General features: G+C 28.0%; 1 protein-coding gene across 1 annotated transcript in view; it reads right to left on the bottom strand.

Moving 5' to 3' along the window:
- Positions 1-494: 494 nt before the first annotated feature.
- LOC123296206 (voltage-dependent T-type calcium channel subunit alpha-1G-like) overlaps positions 495-25,626 on the bottom strand; it is a 103,335-nt gene continuing 78,203 nt past the window's right edge. The window contains exons 10-24 of the mRNA XM_044877667.1: positions 25,336-25,539; positions 21,142-21,262; positions 8,798-9,091; positions 7,994-8,206; positions 7,675-7,836; positions 7,001-7,615; positions 6,471-6,820; positions 6,068-6,410; positions 4,941-5,102; positions 4,657-4,872; positions 4,388-4,580; positions 2,914-3,483; positions 2,626-2,855; positions 1,882-2,064; positions 495-1,499 (exon numbers count right to left, since the gene is read on the bottom strand). Of these exons, the coding sequence (XP_044733602.1) occupies positions 495-1,499; positions 1,882-2,064; positions 2,626-2,855; positions 2,914-3,483; positions 4,388-4,580; positions 4,657-4,872; positions 4,941-5,102; positions 6,068-6,410; positions 6,471-6,820; positions 7,001-7,615; positions 7,675-7,836; positions 7,994-8,206; positions 8,798-9,091; positions 21,142-21,262; positions 25,336-25,539 (4,861 nt within the window). The remainder of the gene's footprint in view (positions 1,500-1,881; positions 2,065-2,625; positions 2,856-2,913; positions 3,484-4,387; positions 4,581-4,656; positions 4,873-4,940; positions 5,103-6,067; positions 6,411-6,470; positions 6,821-7,000; positions 7,616-7,674; positions 7,837-7,993; positions 8,207-8,797; positions 9,092-21,141; positions 21,263-25,335; positions 25,540-25,626) is intronic.

Here is a 25,626-nt window from a genome sequence, read left to right as displayed (position 1 = left end):
TGGTAGATTTTTATTTAATTATCACTAAAAATTTTCTTACGTTTGGGTTTCCTGCAATTGCATAATGGAATAATTTTGACAGTCAAGTTTGAGCTTTTTTCAAAAAATGATCTTTTATATCTTAAAATTTTGAGTCTTTAAATCAAACAATGTTGCCATGCTCATACATCCTTAACTATGTAAAGACGAAAATAATAATGGTCGATTTAAAAAGTTGTCTTAAAATAGTACACTTTTCTGCCCGTAGGTACGAAAACATTCCTTTCACAAATTTTCCAATATTCGTAGGTGAGATCAGATGAAAGATAAATGGCATTGGAATTAGAACTAATCAAAAAGTGATTGATGAAAATTTATGAAGTTTTATTCAAGTTTGAAACGAATAAACTCAATCAATAATGGTTTTAGGAATGTCTTACGATAATCATAAATTTTTTAATTTGTTTGATTAAAAAGTTGATATCAACTTACACTAAAATATAATTTGATTCGTATTAACAGTGATGAGCTTCTTCGTCATGATAATTTTGTTCACCTAAATTATTAATATCTATGTCACTTACGTTTTCAATATTATTACTACTTAAATTATCATCTATTTGTGGCGTTTCAATAATAATGTCTTCATTATCACTAACGGAACTATTAATAGTTTCTGTATTTTGAACTATGGAACAATTATTTGTATCAATGTTTTTAATTTTTGGTGATTCAAATATATCAAAATGGAGCACTTCTTTCATTGTTTCGTCTTGTTGCCGTCGTTCCGATATGATTTTTTGTATATCTTCTTCAGATTGAGCATGCTTAGTATGATCACATGGTTCTAATTCTGGGCGTATTACAACTGTCGTTTCGGTGTCACTATGTTGTTTACGTAAAACAGGATGATTGTTTTCATTTGTGCGCAATAAAACTGTATCACTAGCTGCTTTTTGAACTATTGGTACGGGTAATAATTCTTTTGGAGATAGTAAACTATCTTCTTCGTTGACATCTTCTTCTGCTGGTTCTTCGATTGCTTTTTGTTTGAATAAATGTTTTGTGCTGCCGTATAACTTGTGCACTGGTTTTTGAACACATGGGACATTCAATAAAGACGTTTTCTTATTTTCATTGATGTTTTTCACTTCAGCATCTTCTTCGATACTCTCAGAAATAATCGTACTTAAGTCATTATTTTTAGGAGCTGATGAAAGTTGCTCAACATCTTCAATGATTTTATCATTATCTTGTACGATTTGTTCAATATTATGAACTGATTTTTCATAAATAATATTTTCATCATTGTAATTAAAATCGCTATTATCATATTTATTGTTGTAGTTAACATTTCGACCACTTATAATATTTGGTAACAGCGCTTGTTGAGAATGGAATGTTTGACGTCGTCTCGTATTATATCGAGGTCCATGTACACTTTGTCGTCGATTTCTGCTACCAATTTTTGATGATCCATCTGGTGGATTATATGTGAAATTTGATGGTAACGATAGAACCTGCAAAATATAATTCGAGAATTGTATCACATGTTATAATTGTGATATAAAATTTGTGTTATTGCGGGGTATTTGATATACCATTGTTAATTTTTAGAGTACTGCGCGCGCATTTGAAGATCTATTAGAGTTGTGTTGAGTTTAATGGTATGTCCAAACTCTATATTGATAGAATAATCTATAATTAGTGCATTCGAATTATTAAAAATAAATAAATCGTTTGGTTTGTGTGTAATATTTTGAAGAAATAAAGGGTATGATGTGGGTTCTACTATAGCTAAACTAACGTGACGTAAGAGAATGATTGTATTACGTAAGAAGAATTTTTGAATGTATTTGTTTTTTGGTTTGTACGAATTACGAATGAAAATCTTGAGAATACCTTTGTTAATGTTTTCTTAAGCGGTATATTGCCTCGAGATTCAACTTCCATTTGTAAGGCGAGACATAATTCACGTTCCTCTTGTTCTTCTTGTATTTCTTGCATTTCACGCTCTAATTGTAAATCCATATCTGTTTCATCTTCTAAATGCTTATGAGATTCTTCTAGGTGTTTCATAAGAACCTATAGCAAAAATACAACCTTAAAAAATAGTTGTAATTCATGTAATTAAGGATATAAATTTATATTTAAGTCCGATAATATTTCTATAAATGTTTTATAGTTTCCTTAATTTATTTTTTCACTGTAAAAAATATAGTTACCTATCTAATGAATATGCATTCGATCCAAGATATATATATATAAGGACGTGAAACTCGAGTGGGTTGGGTAGCAGGGAAAAAGCACCTATCTGGGCGAGGTCTAGACCTCGGTTTGTTGCGTACTTTGTCTGCACTTCAGGCTGTCTTTTGTTTTCAATCACTTAGATAACCAACAAAGAACGGAACGACCGATGACTACACTCCGCCAAGATAGGCGCCGTAAATTCAACCACGAGAACTTGTAATTCGGGTTTCACGTCCTTATATATATGTTCTTGATTCGATCTAAGATTTGTTACAGATTTTAATTGACCGTGGTTAGATATGTGAGATTGCAATATTTATTTGCGAGAAAAATTATTACCAAAGCATCTTGCTGTGAGAAGCATTGGGTGTAAGAAAATAAAGCAATGGTACTTACTGCAACTACAACATTGACTAAAACAAATTGCGCCATTAAAACGAAAATAACAAAAAATATTGGAGCAATAATGGTGGAAACACAACAGTTCTTGACACAATCGGTAGCTTCGTCGCAATTATCACGTAACGTATCCTTCATTATACCATTCCAATTATCTCCAGTTGCCACACGAAACAGAGTTAAGAATGCCATACCAAAATTTGAAAAATGAGCATGTTCACCCAAGCCTAGGAAAAACCAATTGTTATAGAAATGAAAAGATTATTTTGGCCAATATTTATCTACCTTGACAAGGATTTTCATCTGAACATTCTAACCGCCCAAATAATTCGACTCCCAACGCAGCGAATATGAAAAATAATAAGAAAAACAATAGACCTAAATTACCAACTTGTGGTAACGCTTGCATTACAGTGTCTAATAATGCACGAATTCCTTTTGCCATTTTTAACAATTTCAAAACACGTGCTATTCGCAATACTCGCATTACTCTTAATACAGTTGGATTTATAGGAATTATTTTTGATCGTAGCTCTTCTAAAACTATTCCAACAACGGATAATATAACAATAAATACATCTAATTGATTCCATTTATCTTTTAAATATAATAAGAGTCCAAGTGCTATTAACTTCATTACGGATTCTAAAATGAATACAGCTGTGAAAAAATAATTAAATATTTTTAATGCATATTCCAATGCATCCGGCATTTTATAGCATTCCATTGCCATTGTTACAACATTTAAACCAATCACGGCAGCAATTGCTAGATCAAAATATTTAGATGTGCATACATTGTGAATGAATAATCGCCATTTTGAATAATTTGTATAATAGGGTGGTTCATTCATTCCTAAAAAAGAATTACGTTAAATATTAAATTTATGATTAAATCAGACGAAACTGATTAATAAACATCCCAATAAATAAAAGACAAAATTTTAATAGAAAACATAAAAAGTGTCAATCTTGCTTAATATTTACGTCATATATCAGATTCTCATTCGATTTTAATATTAAGAAAAACCCTATCCAGCGATAGAAAAAAGAACTATAGTTTGCAACGCCTACAGATACATAATATTTAATGGAAATGTTTGTTTACAATCTTGTGAACTAAACGCAGATATAATAAAGATAAAAAACCCACTCAATAATTTGTTGTGAAATGCTTACAAAAAGTTTGGTGGTCTTGAGGATTTTATTTTTCAACTTTGTGATAATTTTTGTATTTTATCTTTAAGTTTTACTGCAATTTGTTGGTAATATTTTACATATCTATTTTCAACTTTGTAAAAAATGTTTGTAATGTGTTAATATGAATAAATTTAGCTATTGGCGATGGTTGTGTTGCAATCGAAATATCCATATTTGGCGAAATGGAAGTCTGTTGTATGCTTTTTAATTATATTTTTTAATAAAATTTCTTAATATACAATTTTATTTCGAGTATCGTGATATTTATTTCAACAATTATGTCTCAACTCGAAGCCAACAAAAATTCATTCTTATATAATAAAGTAGGTGTCTTTTGTTTCTTCAATCAATGGAAAATTAGCTGATTGTAACAAGTATGGTTTATATTTTTTTACTCGTGGTGCTGACATCTAAGCGTTAAAATTGAATATCAAAATTTGACGTAAAATAGGTGAAATAATTAGTCATGTATAACGTAAATTTTACGTATGAATCAAATTACTTGATATCATTTTGGAATGATGATTACTGGAATGATTTAAAAGTAGGAGGAAACTTACTTCGCCTACGTTTCTCCATTTGCAATGCACGTTTAGCTGCTCTTCGGACTCTTTCTTCTTTTTCTTGTTCCTCCCGGCATCGATGAAAATTTTCAACAACTACTCCAACGAACATGTTTAATACAAAAAATCCAACAAGTAAAATAAAAGAGATAAAATATAGAAGCCTCCATTCTGAATAATTGACAATAGGCTACATGAAAAAACGAATCATTTTAGAAATTAGAATTTTAGAATTAATCGAGAAAAAAAAGTGGAAGAATATTTACTTGTTGGTCGACTCCAACAGCATCAAGACCAGTATACATAATATTTACCCAACCATCACGTGAACTCAGTACAAACAGGGACATTAACGCTTTGCCCAAATCATCGAAATTATATTTTTGATTTACCCATTCAAATCCTTGGCTTGTACAATCAGTCTTATTTCTCACATCTTTTGTAATGTCACCTTTACAATAAAAAAAAGTCCCTTTAAATAGCTGAAACATAAATAGCAAATTAATATTGTAGGATTTTTTCGTGGGCGAAAAAGTTTTGCGATACAAACCTGTACACCTAAAATACCAAATATAATAAAAAATGTGCAACATATTAATACAATGTTTCCGATAGGTCTTAATGACGATAGTAAAGTTTGGACAACAAGTTTTAAACCGGGGGCACGATTAATAACACGTAATGGTCTTAAGGACCTTAATAATCTAAATACCTAAAAAATACAAAATTAAAATAATTATAGTTCATTTACGAGAAGTGTATCGCGTTAGTTTTTTCCTTTGCTCCAAATGGTGCTGAATTTTGATCCCTTTTAAGATGGTGTTTTTTTTAAATTTATATTGACGTTAAACAAAGCTAAAACAGTAAAATTTGGTTAAGTGGAATTTGTATAAGTGAGAAACCTCGATAATTGTATTAACCTCTGTAACTAAGAACTGAGATAACATCGTTTTGTTTGTTTACTTACTTATTCTTATTTTACCCGGATATTCCGCCCTTAACTAATTTTGAGCCTCAATCTTCAGTTTCGGTTTATTATCATACGAATAGGATGTTTATTTGAATAATGCCTAAACGAAGGTTCAAATCGTTATCAGTACGTGAAAAACTGAAGGTAATATCCGTTTATGAAAGTGGGAAGACAAGCGATGAAGTCTATGTCGAATTTACTGTGCCCAAATCTGTTCTTTGTAGAATAGTTCAGAATCAAGATAAAATTATATCACAATGTTTTGAAGGACAAGGAAAACTAACACGTGTACGTTTATCATAATATCCTGAACTTGAACAGTGTTTGCTAACATGAAGAACTTCGTAACAAAAATTTTCCGGTAAGTGGACCGATGATTAAAGAAAAGGCACAAAATTTTGCGTGAAGGCTCGGTATCCATAATTTTTGTAGTAGCAATGGTTGGTTGGAAGGGATTAAATAAAGGAAACGGTAATGGAATCCTCTGTAAATGAGACTGATATTTATTTATACCTGGATATCTGAGACACTGGTTAAGTAAAATTTCTCTATAAGTGAGATAAATTTGCATTTCTCTTGATGTCTTACCTAACCAGATTTCACTGTATATTGGAAAGGTAATCGCATTATATTTGGGTTGATTATACCTTTGAAGCAAAAAATAAACTAGCGCAATTTTCTACTATTTTGCCGTTAGCGAAACTTACTCTAAGTATTCCAAATATTCTAGGACTAGACTCACTAATAATGGACATTAGTAAATCAATAATAGAAATGATAACAAGTGAACCATCCATTATATTCCATCCAGATGTAAAATACGCATCAGGACCATAACACATTCCACTGTCAACGACTTTAATAAACATTTCTATTGCAAACACAACAGTGAAAACATAATTGGCAGTTGATAAAAAATGACGTTCTACTGAATTTGGAGGAATATTCGGTCGCTCCATAGCTAACGTTATACAATTCAATGCTATAAACATTAAGACCACATTATCGAACCATTTCTGTTCGACAAGCCATGTGCATATTATTCGTATCCTGTAAATGAAATTTGTAGTTAAAACAAAGTTTCAGTAATTTAGATTTGATAGTACTTACCTACAATCACTGGGAAAAAGATATAATGAAAATTCTTCCCGCTCTTTAAAAATACCCGTCGGTTCTAAAAAACTGAATAATTTCTTTAAGGGATTTCTACTTTGTCTAGGTTCTTCATTCGATGTAGCTATTGCATTATTACTATCGTCTGGATTATTAACTTTTGGCAGCGAACAATCGATAACTTTATCGTTAAGATTATTTATTGTTTTGGCATCATTATTTTCTGGCGTTAGGGATAAACGTTGTTCTTGGTATTGATAAATTGTATTATACGGGCATATTTTAGGTTGTGAAGAATTATTTGATGTTAAGGAATTTTGTCTATGGACTGTTTGTTGCCAGGCTACCTAGAAATTTTGAAAAAAGAACGAATTCAGTATAATTTTTACATTAAAACTTTATATGAAGAATAATGTACATTGCGGAAATCTCTTCGCGGGGATCGAACCCACAGCCTTTAACATTTCTGAACAGCGCTTTTCCAACTGAGCCGTAAGGCTTCTATTCTTAAATGATTTTAATCTTACCTGTGGAATGGAACTGTACGTGGAACATTTACTTCGAATCGAATTTTGTGGACTTATGCCTTTTGTGCTTTTATTATTCGGCGTATCGCCTTGTGTATCATTCTGTATTCGTATTGCATTATCACTATTTTTTAAGCTAGCTTGCCGAGAAACACTATTCCCAATTCCTTGAGAATGATCTCGCCCATTATTTAATACTAAAACAGCATCTGAATCGGACCCAGAACGATTCTTTTGACCTGATTTATTCTTTCGTAAACTAGGCCGTGATATTTTCCATGAATAACCTCGTTGAATTTTACATTTATCATTTTTCTCAATTGGTTTTTCTGCTAAAATTTTCTCATTATTTTTCTCGTTAGATGATTTTTCTGTTTGTAGTTGAATATTTTGAATAGGGCAGTAGACTTTTTCGGAAAATGTTGTAGTTCTAGTACCATTTTTCTCATTATGTGTGATTAGTTTTGGAGTAATATTCGATTCTTGAATTACTTTTTCTGGGAGTTTATCATATAAAAGTTGTTTTGTTGGTAATAATCCTAAGGTAGGGGGTGTTAAACTAGATGATCTTCCATTTAAGGCTGGTGGTTTTAATAATCCAGGTATGCTAGTGCACTAATATTAGAAAAAAGTTTAGTTCGAGAATATACATGATAGCGTATTGTTATACTTACGGAACTTTTGTCAATGGAATCAAGGCTGTCAATGAACGACGAATTGAAATAAAATTCTTTGAAGGAAGCACCTGGTTCTAAGGTGGTGTTTGGGGAATCTTGAGGTGTTGCAGCTGTATGAGTTATAATTGGAGGTTGTGGGCTTGCTGCTCGATATTCAGCCTATGAACAAATTAAATATGTTAGGGAAACAATTAAAAGAGAAAAATAGTTCCAATTCGATTTAGTGGGATGGGAGCTGTATATTAATCACTAGATTGAAAATTTTCGATCACAGGAAATTTATTATTGTGTGTTTATTCAATGTAAATTTCATTACCATTTTAATAGGTTGCTGCAACATTTTACTCTCTTTTTGAATATTACATTTTGATTCTTCAGAACATTCACGTTGTAAAATTGATCGACACCCTGCCATTCGACCATGTAACACATGACATTGTCCATGATCACGATGATATCTATCACGATGTCCATTTGAATCTTTTATTTTACGCAATTCTTCAGCTGAACGCCAGGTATTTTTCACACCCTGATGCAAAAACAATAAAATTTAGTGATATTTTTTTTCAAAGATCTTAAGTGGAAACAAATTAAGCGGAAATTTTAAGTCGAAAGTGTTCAATAGTTAATAATAAAGTAAAGACATTGTTGAGTAAAGTAGTTTAATGTTTTAGTTTGTTTTTTATTCGATTTTAGCATCAAAATTGGTTATAGTAAAAATAGTAGGCATATCTCAGCCAATTTTGATGCTAGAAAGTTGTATAAATAACGAAAATGTGCAGAATTACATCAGCTATAGCTTGTATGAAAGAATAGAGCTTTTTTAATTGATAATTAATTTACTCAACAATGCGTTTACTTTATTGGTTAAATTTAATAGTGTCCATAACTCCTGAACTATTGGGTTTTGGACAGAAGTTTATAAGGCACTTTTGACTTAAAATTGTCCAAAAAATATGTCCATTCAGCTATATCCATCGTATTACGGGACACCCTGTAGATATATGATGTAGTTCTGGCCAAACGGTTAGAGAAATTTTCCTCGTAAATAAAATTCTAAGTTATTTGACATCTTCGAAAAAATGTCTTCATAGGCAGAATTAATGAAAAATTTACATACATGAGGAAAACTATCACTAGACTCCGATATCGATCTCGAATCATCATAGCTCATATCATTTGGATCACTATGATAACACTCTTGTGATAATTTTGATTTAGCTAATTCCCGCTGTTCTCGTTCTCGTCGCTCATTACGTTCTGAACTAAATCCTTCCACCAAGATGGCAACCAATAAATTAAATAGAACATAATTTCCAAATGTCATAAGTGCTACAAAATACAATGCTGCCCAATGACTTGTTTTTGCCATTCCATTTGACAATACCATATTCCAATCTTCTTGTGTTAATATCTGTTTGTAAAAAACACATTTACCATTGTAGTAATATTTTTTAAAAGAATGAACATGTTGGAACGGTTTAAAATTAAGTTCTCTTTGTTCCATTTGATATATGAGTTGTGTATATGAATGTTAAAACTTTTTAGAAATGCATATACATATAGTGATTATAAATTTGCAAATATATGTTTAACATTCAAGTAACGAGTTTCTAATTGTAATTTTATTTATTCAAAAAGTTAAATTTAATAACTAGACAAGTATAATGTATGATAAATATTTGAACGTTTTAATTATTTTGAACTTTTGTAATCTTCAATAACGTATTATCTTATGAGATATCATTCATTCGAATCCGGGTAACAGTTTAAACTTGCAGACGTGAAGGTAAGTTACTTGAAAATAATATATTTCAATTCTTTCTACTTCGATAATGAAAGAAAAATGTTCCTAAGCATAGAATAAAGGTACGCAAATTTTCCTCAGAAAGAGTTTCAGGTTTGGCATTTTTTCATTTGCGTAGATTTGTGATAAGGATATAGAAGCAAGGTAGCAACTTTCAGTAAAAGCCACAAATTGAAAAAAAAAATTCCAATTTTGATGTTGAATTATGTTGTATATTGCTGATATAAGACGAAAAGTAAGAATAAAATTTTTCGATATCTAGCGTAATTTTCAAAATATGGTAAATTGAAAATTTTGTTTGCATATTCAACTTTCGATATTTCAAAAACCAATACAGATATCGAAAAATTTTATTCTTATTTTTCATCTACATTCATGAAGTTATAACAAAATCAAAGTTAAAAATAAGATAAAAATAATTTCAACCCCAAATCTACCTTGCTCCTACATCCCTTATATGGACGCTGACACTTGGTTGAAAGTGAAAATTACCAAAAACTTTCAAAATATGTGGTTTTTTGAGATTTCTTCATAAGAACAATGCATGAAAACTCGGACTTCATTGAATAATTAATTAAAGACCCCGATGACCTCCTGAAACTTTGATAATTGATTTATATGCATTTCAACTACATTTAGAAAAAATCAAGCCTTAATCTTTAAGTTGTGTGCACTATATAAAAAAGACAAATGTTTAAAGAATGCGAAAGTGGATGTAAATCGATTAAAAGATGGGCGATTGTTTTTTTTATTTTATAAGATGGGCAATTTAATTTTATAAATTTTTTACTTTTACTTAAAAATTATAAACTTGTAACTCTTAGGTAGGTACTTCTCATTTTTGTAGAGAGAGTTTCATATTATTTTTAATATTATTACTAAAAAATAAGTAGCTCAATTCAGGGTTGTATTTAAAGATGTGGAGGCCTTCAGGTGTCAAAATATTAGGAGTGGAGGCCCCCAATTATTTTTTAAATAAGATAAACTATTTTTATTTTTAGAGTAGTTCATTATTTATTGTAAGATCAACAAAATCCCGCCGACAAACATATGCGGATATCGTAAAATACAAGAAATAACTCCAATTGAATTATATTGTTAGGCAAATGAAATTTTGTGAGTAATTTTGCCAGCTCCCAAAGAAAATCCTTTTCAATGCTGAATGGGGATAACTTTGACACGCTCTTGTGGAGGAGGACCCTCTTTTGTAAAAGGCATGGAGCTTCAACCCCTGTTGCCCTCTTTTAAATCCGGCTTTGGTTAGATTTGTAATTCTTTTGATTATCATACTACAGTCTAGTTATTAAATTCTCATTTGAAATAATTAATTGTAAATGCTATAGTAAAATTTCTTTTATTTCAAATTTTCGAGAACGGATTATAACGGATATAATTGCCATTCAGAATTTATGATGCTGAATGTTATAAACTTTCCAAATTTTTTCCGTAATATTCTTACGTTAAATCCAATCTCTAGTTAAATGTTTTATTTTCCAGGTTAATAACGGGCTTACTTTTATACCGATATTATGGCTTGAAGGATTTTATATACTAATCGTTTAGTTTACATCTAGGCATAGACGTACCACAAGCACTTATAACAGAGTACATGCATTAAGCAATGAAGTAAGTAAGAGGTATTATAGATGTTATATGAAATTGCAAAAGTATGTCTATAACACCTCTTTCTTAAATGCATTGCTTAACGCATGTTTCTGTAATACTCGTGGTAGGCCTATGCATAGATGTAAACTGAACACTAGGTATATTAAATTTTGTAATGAAAATAAATTAATTGTCTCAAAAATGAAATTTTATTTTTTATCCCTTCATGATTATAACTAATAAACGACAATTCTGACTGAAAAGAAAATATTGAAGTTTATTTTAATTGATTTTTTACATTTATTTCGAATTAATTATTCTTAAAAGATAGTTTCATGTAGAATTGTCAACTCGAAAAAAAATTCTTTCTGTATACGGATTATACGTCACCAAGGATTACTATTTAAGTTTTAGTAAAAAAAAAACAATTACATTTCTTTTAATCTTATTAAAATAAATCATATTTAAAGGAAATAATTAAACGAAATATCATTATTTTTTAGCTTATAAACCTACATTAAAACTAAAAAATAAATATTATGTGAACATTTTGATGAATTCCAATTGAGAGTCAAAATTATTCAATCCCAAATTGTTTTGAATTATTTAAAAAAAAAAATAAATTAAATTGAATCTCTTGACAATGAAAGTTCGAAAAATTTTGAGATCAAATAAAAAAACTTGTAGTCATACACTAATAATAAAATTATTTTTTATTATTTTAATTATTTATTATAATATAGTATGTACTACCAAAAACCTAATATAAATTCAATTAATTATAAATTCATTTTTGAGACACTCTCAATATATATAAATATATTAAAAATATTATTAAGTATTATAAATATATAAATAAATAAAATTTTAGTATATCAAATATAGATGCTTTGCATTCCTTAAAAACGGTAATAAAAAAGTATATGGGTATTCAGATACAGTTCAATTAATCTGAATATCAAAAAATTAGTATTATAAAGGGGACACAATTAATTTACTTTGGTAATAAATTAGTAGGTTTATAGTTGAATTAATATATCAACATGCAACAACATTAATATCGAAAAAAAGGAATATAATAATGGTAATAATAATACTGGTAATGTAATTATTTCAAAATGATATACCATGCAGCACATTAAAAGATTTAATTATTACGAAAATAGTATTATAAATATAACGAAGTTATAATTTTGTGTTTTTTATTATGTTTTTGAAAATGAATCAATATAGTTCGATAATGTAATTTGTTATGTTTGTCCATAAATAATATTAGTAATTACACAATCTTTTTTTTTTTTTATAAAATGAAGTTTTATAAAATTATATTGTGTACGTAAATATGAGGCATATTTGCTTAGTTTTTAAATTATGAAACCGAAAGTGGCAAGAGGCAGGAATGTTGCAGAATTATGATTATTTCATGAGATGTTCCGTTTTTTTTAGTTTCAAGGTTGCTATACAGCGCCGGATTGATCTACCCCCAAATCAAAGTAGTGCGAGATCGTCTTTCGACGCCTTTTTTTTTTCTAAAAATTAACTTGTATTTCAATAATCAACACTTAAAATTGATAAAATAAAACGAAATTGTTTTTCGCATTTGGTATTTTGGCGCCCCTTACAACCTGGGATCTGAAGTGACCATTCCACTCGCTCCACCTTTGGTCCGGCGCTGTCGCTATATAACATTTAGGTCATAAACGATCACAGTAAGTAAAATTAAAAAAGGAGAGGTTTTTTTATAGATTTAAAAATTTAAATTATTTCACTGCGATCCCACCAATTTGGCTCAAATATACGCCAGTCAAAATAGTAAAACGTGATGTAAAGCTTGCAAAACGTAGTTTCACACTCCCCTAAAAGGTCCAAATAACATACCAAAAAAGCAGCTTTACACCGAGCTTTGCGATTTTAGTTGTTTTTTTTTTTGTAAAATTTTACTGTAATAGTCGTCAATAGATACGAATCAAAATATTAAAAATTAAAAAAAATAAATAAATAGTTAAAATATTTAAAAAAAAATTGTATTACTCTTTTAACACGAGATAAGCAAGCGTGAATTGATTCATTTTGAAAAACTACATTTGGGGTAGTAGAATAAATTTTGAAGAAAAAATTTTTTGATAAAACTAGTAGATATTTACTTTTAAAAAGTTGTAAATTTCCAAATAATAGAAGACTTTATATAATCTATCGATCTATAGTTTCTAATAAATACTAAATATTTAAGAAAAAATTATTTTAAATATAATTAAAACAATGTGAAATAAATATCTAATTCAGTTAAAATTTTTTTAGTTTACAGACATTCTTTTCATTTTTCAAGATCAATTCAGAAAAAAATTTCTAAAAAAATCCAATTCAGAAAAAATTCCTAAAAAACAATTAGAAAAATTGCAAATATTTTTTAGAAATTGGTAGCGATTCTATGAATGTTTTACTTTACCTTCTTTTTTTAAATATATTTTGTATGGTTTCAAAAGCCAACTTCAAGTATTTTGCTAGCTAGTGGTATTTTGCTAGACGACATTAGCAATATGCGAAGAAAACTTGACTGGTGGCTTTATTCTAATTTAATTAATTGTACTGTTTTGTTGGGATTTCAATCGTATTGGCTTCGATTTAAATCGTATTGGTTTAGATTGTACTTAAGAAGTCTAAATAAAAGGTTCGAAAGATCAGTAACCTTTGACCTCGCAGTTTCTTTTGGTAAATTAAGCTAGCAACTGATTTTAATATGATTTTCTCCTGTTATATAATTTCTTGAACTTTTTTTAATCCCCGAACCAAAAAGATGGTTGTTACCAGTTTGGCCACTACAGTGTGTGACTGTCTGCCTGCTTGTGTGAGACATCCTAGCTTTAAAATGGATACACCGATTTTATCAATTTTTTTTTTATTTGTTTGAAAGACAATTTAATGGAGAGTGTTCTAAGCTAAGTTTCATGTGCGAGTTTAAGACTCCATACTCGAAACATTTGTTAGAGTTTAAAAAAAAACAATTTTAGATTTGACTTGTTATGTAATGACGTCACTGTACAATTTAAGAACATCAATTATTATTCAGGTACGTTTTTTATTTTCAAACTAATCCCATTAACAAAATAACTATTAATAACTTATGATGGCATAAAGTACCTATATTACCTATTCAATGTACCATAAATCAATAATTGGGTTAGTTGATATGTTTATTTAAAAGTTATATAGCACCAGTATTTACTATTTTACTGCTTGCTAATGGTAATGACAAATTGTTTTAAGTGATCTTGTAGAATTAATTAGTTTTCTCATTTTCATACTTTGGATTTTAATGACATCAACATTCTATTGTTTTAGTATATATTTTAAAAACAGTTATTTTCATGTCAATAGGTAATTTTCATACTTGGCTTATGCAAAGTTTGAAATGTCTGAAATAGAAATAATTAAGACCGTGTCTAATGTTGATTTCTTGAGAAAATGGATGTTAAAAAAAGATAGAACAATTTTTTGTTTCAATTTCATTTTAATGTAATGATTCATTACTTTTTGAGTTGATTTTGTTAGATGACTTCTATTAGGAACACTGTCTAAGACGACATTCGAAAATACAATTAAAGTTCTAAAGAAACGATATGAATGTATCTATGAAACGTGTTCTTCATAGATGAAGCAGGGTTTTGATTAATAAGCTGCCAATAGATTTTCGTAGAATGCTATTGTGGTGTTATATCTACCTACAAGTTGATGGAAAATGTTGTTTTTTACCTACCCTGATTTTTTACCTATAGTGGAATAGAATTCTTATTCCACTGTACATGGAAAAGTAGGAATAATTAGGAGTTTCGAAAAATAGTAAAAAGTACTCAGGACAGGAAGAATATGAATACCTATAACATATCCAAATTTCAAATCGATAAAGTGTATAATGGCAGTGCTTGAAATTCAATTGTAACTTTAACCATCTGGAAAACCGCTTTTCACGCCAATCAAAGAATGTTTCATGCCAATCAAAAGTTTGTACATTTAACAGCCTTAAATATCACAAAAGAAACAATCAGGGGCATTTAAAATCGTTGTCCTGGGAGGCTAAATTAAATCATTTTTGAAAGAAATAGTAGATTTACATTTCAGAATAATGTCAATGTTTTTTTTGGTTGTGTAGATTCTATTTTATTGAAATTTCCCAAGTTTTCTGTACAAAATACTTAATTAATTTAAATTTGAATAAAAAAAAACTTTTAACAAAAAGAAAACCGACTTCAAAATAAAAATTTTTCCAAAAAAAATTAATATGCACTAAAAAGTAAACAAATAACGATAATATAATGTAGTTAAAATTATTGTTATTTTTGGAGTCGGTGTCAGTCAAGCTAATGTAGCAAACTGTTCTGTCAGAGTTGTTTTCTTGGCTGACACCGACTCCAAAAATAACAATAATTTTAACTACATAATATTATCGTTATTTGTTTACTTTTTAGTGCATATTAATTTGATTGGGAACAATTTTTATTTTGAAGTCGGTTTTCTTTTTGTTAAAAGTTTTTTATTTATTTTGTGATTTTTAGTGAATCTAAAATACACTAACTAATTTGTCACTAAAAAAGAATCATCGAAATCGGTTGGCGTGATATTGAGTTATTCGCCCTCTTGTCGTGCATATACTTAATGCAAGTTTAAGACTTTTATGATTTTCTCATGGATGCCGTTGTCAGAACTGGACCAAAATAAAATTGGACCACACGGGGACCACACCAGCTTTCAAATAGATAAAGAATCATCAAAATCGGTTTACCCAGTCAAAAGTTCTGAGATAACAAACATTAAAAAAAAATACAGACGAATTGATAACCTCCTCCGTTTTTGTTTGAAGTCGGTTAAAAAAATTATAATCAAATGTTTCAAAGAATACAAACTACAGTGTGATTTTTGCGTGATTATAGAGCTGTTCAATTAAAATTTTAAATGTCGGGTTGTTAAATTCAAAACTTCACCTTCCCTTTTGCCTGTCCATATCCTTACATCTACTTGAAATACAACATATAATTGACGTTGAATAGAATTTTATGTCTGTAAGGGTTAACGAATTATTAATTTTCTTTATTTAATTGAATTTTATAGTCTCTATGTACAAAGGATATAAAATTTTGATAATTTATTAAAATCTGGACAATAACAAAAATGTTATATGCGAAAGCATACAGTTTTGTAATCCCTAAATAAATAATTAAACATATTAATTATTAATGCAAACGCATATTTTCTGATGGGAATACAACATTTAATAAAAATGCTACATCAAATTTTTAAATGTTTTCCTTTTTTGTAAAAAAACACATTGTTTTAATTATAATTATTTTGATAAAAAGAAAAAAAAATGAAATAAAAATTTAAATAAATTAGCTATCTCACTTGAAATACAGTAACAGTTGCCCATAGGAAGTTGTTGAAGTGTTTCCGGTCGCATTCACAGTGAGCGTCATTAGCTGTTATTTCTTTACATGTGCACTCTCGATAGTAGTTCCCCTCGTCGTCTAAGTACTTGCAAAACTTACCGCCGAAGAGTATCATGCCCAGAATGCTGTGTCCAACCACAGGGAATCAAATCCTCATTCACACTCATCATAATTTAACTACTTTTCTTTATATATTTTATTTAAATTAAAATTAATCCTATCTCTCAAAAAATAGTCTTAGTCATCGTCTAAATGTCCAAAATTTTTGGAAGAAATTTTTTATTACCATATTTTAATAGGATTTGCCTCTGGGGTTCTATTTATGAAACAAGCTTTGGATATAAAACCTACAATAATTTAATTAACTACAAAAATATAGTAATAAAAAATTATTGGATTCAGTTTCGAGTCAATTCAGAGAGGAAATCACCAATAGAATACATTTAATACTTTCGACATATAAGCATAGAATTTTAATTTGTTTTTTTTTGGGCGCAAGTAATTTACGAGTGCAATTTACTTTTACAAAAGTGCATGTTTATTTTATAAAGCTTTACTGTTTCTAGAACAGCTGTTGAGCAGACAACATATTTCAGAAATAATCCATGGTAAATATTTCCTTGTTACAATTATTTTAACTATTACAACAGGTTTTAGAAAATATGACCTTCAATGAGCTATTCTTGGGACAAAACTGAATTCTTTGTGAAAAAGGGGTATAACAACCGATATAGCAAATTGTTTTAAGTCCTGCAACCAAAATTTATTTTCTTATATGAGCTCGAGAACACATTTTAAGCCCAGATCAAGTTAAAGATTGTCTGTTAAAAGTTGTGTCGCATTTAAGATGAAGACATCCTCATTTTTTCGTTATTTATAGGAATATCCATTTGTGATAGGGCACATTTCTTAAGATAATTAACCGAAATCTGAATTGATAAATAGGGCCGATTCTTAATATTTTGGCTAGCGTTAGAGATGGTTCGAGATATTGAAAAAAACTATAAGAAAAGTTGCTTAGAAAATATTTTTTTATACAAATAATTTTGTAAGCATGTTATATAGAAATTTTCCTCGATTTGATTTGAAAAAATAATCAAATCTGGAGAAAATAGAACATAAATTTTCCCCTGTATCTCAATGCCCTCTCAATAATTTTCAGTACCCTCTCATAATAGCGACGCTTATATTTTGTAGTTTTCCCAGAGGACGGACAAACGACTGACAAGAAATTTTGAGTGCAGTGGTTGAAACAAGAATATAAATATTAACCATTGATTATTTGCGAATATTTAGAAGAACCTACTCAGCAACTGCCCTATGTTTTACGTGTCAATTTGTAAAGTCATTTTTTATGGTTTGATTTTTGTAAATTTTTCATCAATTTTGTAATATTTGTTTTGTACGTGCAAATAATTTTTTTTTTTCGTTTGAAATGTATAATTTTAAATAATGAAGTAAAAGAAATATGTTGTAAATATAGAATTTGAATTTATAGCGTTAAATTATAAAATGTGTCTGATTGTTGTAAAAAAAATGAAAGAATTGTGAGCCCAAAAGCCGTAATTTTTTTCTTTAAAAGATGAAAAATGTAAATATATCGTATTGATGTTTTTTAATTTTTTAAGACATGCGGTTTAAGATTTATACAACTTCTCAAAATTTTTTCTTTTGACTTTCTATTGGGCCTTAAGCGTATTATATAAGAAAATGTGTGACACTTTTTGGAGATAACGTAAACACATTTTCGTACAACTTGACATATAATTAGTGAAAGATACTAGAAGTTGGAAATTCTCAAAAAAGATTTGTGACGCGATTGTGTCATTGAACAGAGATTTGTAATTTTTGTTATCTATTAAAACTTGGTAATTGTAAATTTTCGCAATATATGAAATTAAGCATAATTAAAAAATTCATTCTATTCGAAAAATCTATTCGAAATCGTACAAGTTCAATGGTAGAGATCATAAGCGTCGATTGAACGAGGGATGGATTTTACTGCATATTACTCTCTCAAGTAAATTGTTTACATTAAACCATATTTCTAATCGAAAGAGTTTTATGTTTTTATAAAGTTCGAAGAACATCTTAGCTCTAAAGAGCAAATTTAAGACGAATATTCATCGATATTCGTGCGATGAATTGAGATGATGAAAATATTGTACAAATCAAAAATTTAAAAGCCCTAAATAATTCAAAGTCATCAATAACAAGACATATTTAAATATTTTAATCATTTAAAAGAAAAAACGGACTAATAATACAATGAATAATCCGGAAAAAAGTGTCGAAAGCGGAAAAGTGGGGAAATAGCATCGATTTTAACGAAACTTTTTGTAACGTGTTGATAGGACCCCAAGGAATCCCAGCGGAGAGCATATGTAGTTCAATTTTTAAAAAAATTCTTATTTTGGCTTAAAATTGTCATCTAGTAGGTATTTTTGGCCACTGAATTCAAATTCGATGTCAGATTACACGAATTTTGTCACGTGTTCCAAAAATCGTGCCATTTATGATCCGAAATCCCACTTTTTTTTCACAAAAACGGAAAACTAATTATTTATCGTCCAAACGGTTATTTAGGAGGTATTTTTGGTTGATGATTATCAATCCGATTTCGATTCTATGATTCGTAATCAGCGAACAAAAACACCCCTTAAAGCACAGTTTGGACGATAAATACTTGGTTTACCGTTTTTGTGTCAAAAAAGAAATTCCTGACCAAAAATGGCACGATTTCCTTAAGACGTCGTAGAATCCGTGTAATCTGACATCGGATTCGTAACCAAAACCAAAAATACCCCCGAGAGCACATTTGGACGATAAATACTTAATTTGCAGTTTTTGTGACAGAAAACTGAAATTCTTGGCCAAAAATTTTTGGAAGATTGGCAGAATCCGTGTTTTTGGACATTGGATTCGTAATCAGGGGCCAAAAATATCTCATAGAGCAAAGTTTCGACGATTAATATTTATTTTGCCAAAAAGTACAATTTCGAGCCAAAATAGGCACGATCTTTGGGTTACGTGACATAATTCGTGTAATTTGATTCGTATTCAGCGAGCAAAATTACTTACTAGATGGCAATTTTAAGCAAAAATAAACATTTCAAAAATATTTGGGGTACATATGACCCCCGTTGGGGCCCTACACTCCTTTATGACTAGGTTAAGTTAACTGAATTTTTCTTGGAGGTTCAATAAACACTTGACAAAAAGTTTCATTAAAATCAGTGTTGTTTCTCAACTTTTCCTATGCATCCCGGCTTATTAATTGTACTATAATGAGCGTTCAACTCTTTGTTTGTTAAAATGATCTTAGAGTATAGTATTAATAGAACTAAATTTAATTAAAACTCTAACTACTGGTGGTAAAAAAAATAAATATTTTGAAAATAGGTACAACACATTTTAAAATAGTTTTTAATTAATTACTGTGTAACAATATAATTGTGAATAATCTATCTACTTTATATTTTTTAATTAAAAAATAAATTAAACAAAAAATAAATAAAAATATTCTAAGGTATATTTTTAATTACATATTTTTAATATTCAAATAAAAAATTATATAATGGAGATGGAAATTTAGTTGGATTTATGATAAGGATAATTAATTAATTAATAAAATTATATTAATTTTTATTTTTTGAGGAATATGAGTTATAGAAAATTAGAAAGAGCAGAGAAATATGATTATAAGCGTAAAAAAGATAGAAATAGCAATTAGATAAAGATATTATTTACTAGAAGAATTAAGAAATTTGATATTTTTTTATTTAAAAAAAACATTCTGGCCACATACAAGAGCATTATTATTCGAATTAATTATTTTGTTGAATGATATTTTATGCTGCAGCGCAGGTGAATTATTAGCAAGATGCTTCAAGCTTTATTAAGATGATTTTGTAATTCTTTTATACCAAGCAAAAATTATAATAAAAAATGCAGTTTATTTTTAACAAAAAAATTTTGGTTTTTTTAAAACATTTTTTTTTTTTTAGAGAGCCGTTCTAAATGCTTTTTATTATTTTAAAAAAACCTTGCACGGGAAAATTTATTTAAAAAAATTAAGAAAATAATCGATCATGCTTAAAAACTTAATTTTTCAACTTTTCAAAAACTAAATGCAAATTTTGTAGTAAACAATTTTTGTTTTAAATATACCTACCTTATAAAAAAATGAAAATTGTTTTAAATAATTTTGAATAAAAACAATTTTCATTATTCAAGATGAGAGAAATATGAGAAAAAATACTAAAAAAATAACGTAAAAATAAGCATTTTCAAAGAAGCCATTCTTAATAAGATTAATATGCTTGGATAAGCCCGAATTTACAACAAATTTTTTAAAAAGAAAATTATAAATTAAATGTATACAATAAAAACTAAGAAAATTTGAAAACAAAAATTTTCCTTAAATATTTATATGATGCGTATTTCTTTCATGATAAAAAAACTATTAAAATTAATAATTAAATCATAGAAATATTTTTGTAGGAAAATGTTTGTTTTTTCTCTTTTTTGATGTTTTTTTCTTTGTTTGTTTATGGTATTTATAAATATATAAAGTAGGTAAATAAAAAGAGATGAAATGATGATTTTGATCACCTGAAATACAGTAACGAGTGCCCAAAGTAGAGAATCAAAGTTTTTTCGATCACATTCACCACCTTCGGCCATGGTATCTCGTTCACAGAATTTGCAACCGAATAGATTCATACCGAGGATACTGCAGAATATCAATAAAATAGAAAAAAACCAACAAAAAATAAAATAAAAAATAATAAAAAAAAACAAAATTATTCGCGGTATTATTTAATCTTTGTCTCTTTTTTAAGCGCGTTTTAAATTAACCATTATTTTAATTATTATTTTTTGGTTAATATTCTAATCGGGATTTGGATGAATGATATCAAAAATTAAAATGAAGGTTTTTTGTTTTTTGATTGAACAAAAATATACAAACGGTTTTTTGAAAATGTGTAAATTGTTGTAAAGAATTAATGAAAATATTTTTAAAAAATTTTGTGACTTGAATTTTAGCCTGGAATATTCAGAACAATGTGACAAATCAAAAAAGCTATTTGATCCGTACCATTCTAGATATTCCATGCTATAAAAGCCTGAAATATATAAATATGAATATTTATTTACAAAATAATGGAGAAAAATTAACGAAAATTAAAATTAATCCAAAAATGATTTGATTGGTTTTGAAAATAATAGATACAAAAAAATTTTGATGATTTGTATTTACAAATGAATTTTGAATAATTACTCATTCTTGTATGAGTTTAAAATAAATAAAACCAAAATAAAATACCGAAAATTAAAAAATAAAATGAAATTAATTTTTTTACACAAAAAAATTATAATAAAAGATCTAATGAATTATATATATATATATAAGATAGTGACGTCACTATTTGACGCACAGACACTGCACGCATGCCTCATCAAATCTCAAGGACAAAATCGGCAATGTTGATTAAAAAATAAAATAAAATATTTGCTGCGCATGGGCCAGAGATTAAGTATAGTGTGCTGAAGCATATTTTGTGAGAATATAATTGATAATATTTTTTTGTAAAACTGTTTGATAATAAAAAACATTTTTTTAAAATTTTTTTTTTGTGCATTCAAAAATGTGAATAATTATTTTGTAATGGATATATTTATAAAATGTGTTCATTTTCTTTTGACAAAAAAAATTATGATATTGCTTTTTACTTCTTTACTTCGTGTATCAAAATTTTTTTTAAAAATAATTGCTTTTAATTTTTTTAATATTCTTGTAACGTACGTAAAAGAATTAAAGCAAAGAAATGTTTAATTATAAGTATAGATAAGAAAGAGTAAAAGTGATTGTTTTTTCTTGCTATGGAAAATTCATTTTGGCATATTCGCATGAGCTCGAAACATTACCTATGTATTCGAACCAGGGGCTCGAACCATTAATTTTCCTTGAGTAAAGAAAAATATTATTATTAAGTATATATATGTTTTTTTTTATTTCGTTTCCAATCTATTATTAAAATCAGAGTATCTGTTAGGTAAAGTAAAGTTATGTTGGGAAATTTTTAAGGATTAGCAGCTACAAAACCTAAAATTATTCGAAAATGATGTTCTCCGGTAGAGAAGTAAATCATCACTGATCTGAATTTTTCTCTCATTTTGTTTTTGGTAACTTCGGTACAGGACTGCGTCAATACAAATCGTTCCCAATCATTCATAAATTTTCAGCTTACGGTACAATCAAAAAATTTTTAGGGACCCCAAAAAAGAAATCCGTTGCATTTTTTGCAGAAGAAAAACTTGTTAGATGCAACCTTGTAACCCTAAGACATTGAAAATATGGTTCCTAATGAAGGAACATGCCAACAAAAATTTAACATAGCAAAAAAATATTTATATAAGTGATTGTGTAATATATTATTTGATTCAAAAAATGGAAAAAAAACAAGTGATAGGAAAAATTGAAAATGGTAAATAAATTTTGAAAATTTTATGGAGGATAATTAAAAAAGGGTGTATTAATGTATAAATATTTTGTTTTTAAATGTTTCCTGACCGATTTAAAAAAAAATAAATCATAATAATTAACCTAAAATTATCATTTATAATAATTAAAACAAAAAACATATTTCTTTTTAAAAAATAATAAAAAAAATAATTAAAATTAATTTATGGTAAAAATATTTGCTACACATAATAATTTAGTAAATAACATTTTTTTTTTATAATTAACAATCTCAATCAATTTTTGGTGCATCACGATAATATTGCATTGCGCTTGCTACTAATGCAGTTAGTAAATTATTTTTGGAATTTTAAAATGGATATTTTGAGTTGTTCTAGTTTTACCATATGGAAAACTTAAAGTTTTAATTTGTGAGAAAAAAGGTTTTAGGTACCTACTTAAATATTTATTTTTGGTATGCGATAGTATTTTCCTTATTTTAAATTTAACAATACCGAGTTTATTATAAAAAATCGATTTTCGTTTTATTCCATTATTATTTACGGAAGCCTGAATGGCTCACAATCAATTTATGAGAAAGTGGCGCTACACTAGCTTATTTTTTAAATGTGTAATACCCACAAGTATAAAACGAACTTTTAATAAGCCACTAGTTCCCTTTCAACAAGTGCACTTGTGACTTGTGATATTAAGGAAACGAACCTTTTTGAAGATGTCAGTCGGTGAAGATTATCCTTTAATTAGACACTACCGAAACTATCTGAAATTAATAATAATTATTTGTCCTGATTTAATAATAATATGATAATGTTTATAATTTGTCTAAAGTAGCTAGTTCAAAATTTTTTTTAGTATTATTTAAAAAATATAATGCTTTAATTGTTGATGTTTTTCTTTTGCATCTGCACATTTCTAATTTCTAATCTTTAAAAGTATTGTTAAATGTTTATTATGACATTATAATTAGAAATCTGTACATGACAAAATACCCACATCTTCAAAAAGGTTGGTTTCCATAATACCACAAGTCACAAGTGCATTTGTTGAAAGTGAACTAGTGGCTTTTTAAAAGTTGGTTTTACACTTGTAGGAAGTACACATTTAAAGAATAAGCTAGTGTAGCGCCACTTTCTCATAAATTGATTGTGAGCCATTCAGGCTTCCGTAATTATTTCCAATTAATATAAAAAGGAAAGTTATAGAAAATAAAATTAACTTTGAATTATTGTTTCTTCCAAATTAAAAATTTTCTATATGGTAAACCACTGTCCAATAAAATTAATAAAATAATCTCTAAATGCATATTATAGATGAAATCTGATAAATTATTAAAATTAATTAAAATGAATAAAATGTTAAAGGTAACAAATATTAGATTTCATCTGGAAATTTTATTTATAAATAATTTTATAAATTTTATTGGATTATTTAAGTTGTTAAATTCAGAATTTATGGGGAGTATATTTTTGGATTTATGACAATAAAATTTTTCAATTTTCTTTCAATTTATGTTTGATTATTCGTGATTATATTGTTATCATAAACAAAAATTAAATCTGTGTAGCAGATAAAATTAATCAATTTGTTTTTCAAAATTTTATATAAAACTATACAAACTAATTTTAGGTCCAATTAATCAAATTAAATATCTTTTTCGAGAACTGGGTAAAGCCTGTGTAAGCGATCTTTATAAGGAATTTGGATCAAAATTTAGTAAGCTTTTTTTTATTAATTATGGTTTTGGAAATATTCTTAAAGGACCCTGAATAAATCAAAATCAAAAGACCATTCCTTAAAATTGTATCAAATTTCAGGAGCAAGTAGTTCGCTTCTAAATAAAAGTTTCCAAGGATACAAAGTCCTAAAAATTTGAGTTTTGGAGGCTACTCAACGAACCCTAATCAAACGGGAAGATAAAAAATAGGCTCTCAGTGACTCGTCACCTCCAAAGCTTCACGCGTGGTGAGTATTTTTGTCTATGTTTGCATTTTGATTCATCCTATACGAAAACATCGAATTTAACTTTGTGCCCTCGGGGATTTCTGCTCAGGAACAGTTAGGCTGGCATTTTCCTGATAATTTAATCGGATGTAGGTTATGGTAGGTTGGATAAATTTTCTGAATATAGAGCACCATTTTTGGAAGATGTAAAAATTTTTTTTATCACGAAGAATAAAATTGATGCTATATAGCGTGTTAAAATTAATTTGTACAGTTTTATGTTAAAAATTTAAATTAAATTTTCGTCAAGAATTTTTAATAATAAATAAAGTAAAGAATCGTATAAAATCGTAAATATAAAAAAAAACAACAACTCTTACCTGAATATAAAAATGAATAAAATTAGTAATGAAAAGAATACAGCAACATTATCCATTGTACGCAACATAACAAATAATTGTCGACGTAAATTCGGCATAAAACGTACTAATTTTAATATACGTAAAAGACGAAATGTACGTAATACAGATAAACCAGAACTTTCACGATCACCATGAAGAAATGATTGACATAATTCAACGGCACTAGAAGAGACAAAAAAGAAAAATAAAACAAAAAAATAAGTAAAAACAATTTTTATTATTTCTATTGGGAGTCGAAATATACAGGCG

This window comes from Chrysoperla carnea, chromosome 3 (genome assembly GCF_905475395.1).
Source record: "Chrysoperla carnea chromosome 3, inChrCarn1.1, whole genome shotgun sequence".
Classification (NCBI taxonomy): domain Eukaryota; kingdom Metazoa; phylum Arthropoda; class Insecta; order Neuroptera; family Chrysopidae; genus Chrysoperla; species Chrysoperla carnea.
This window is presented reverse-complemented; position numbering and strand designations above follow the sequence as displayed.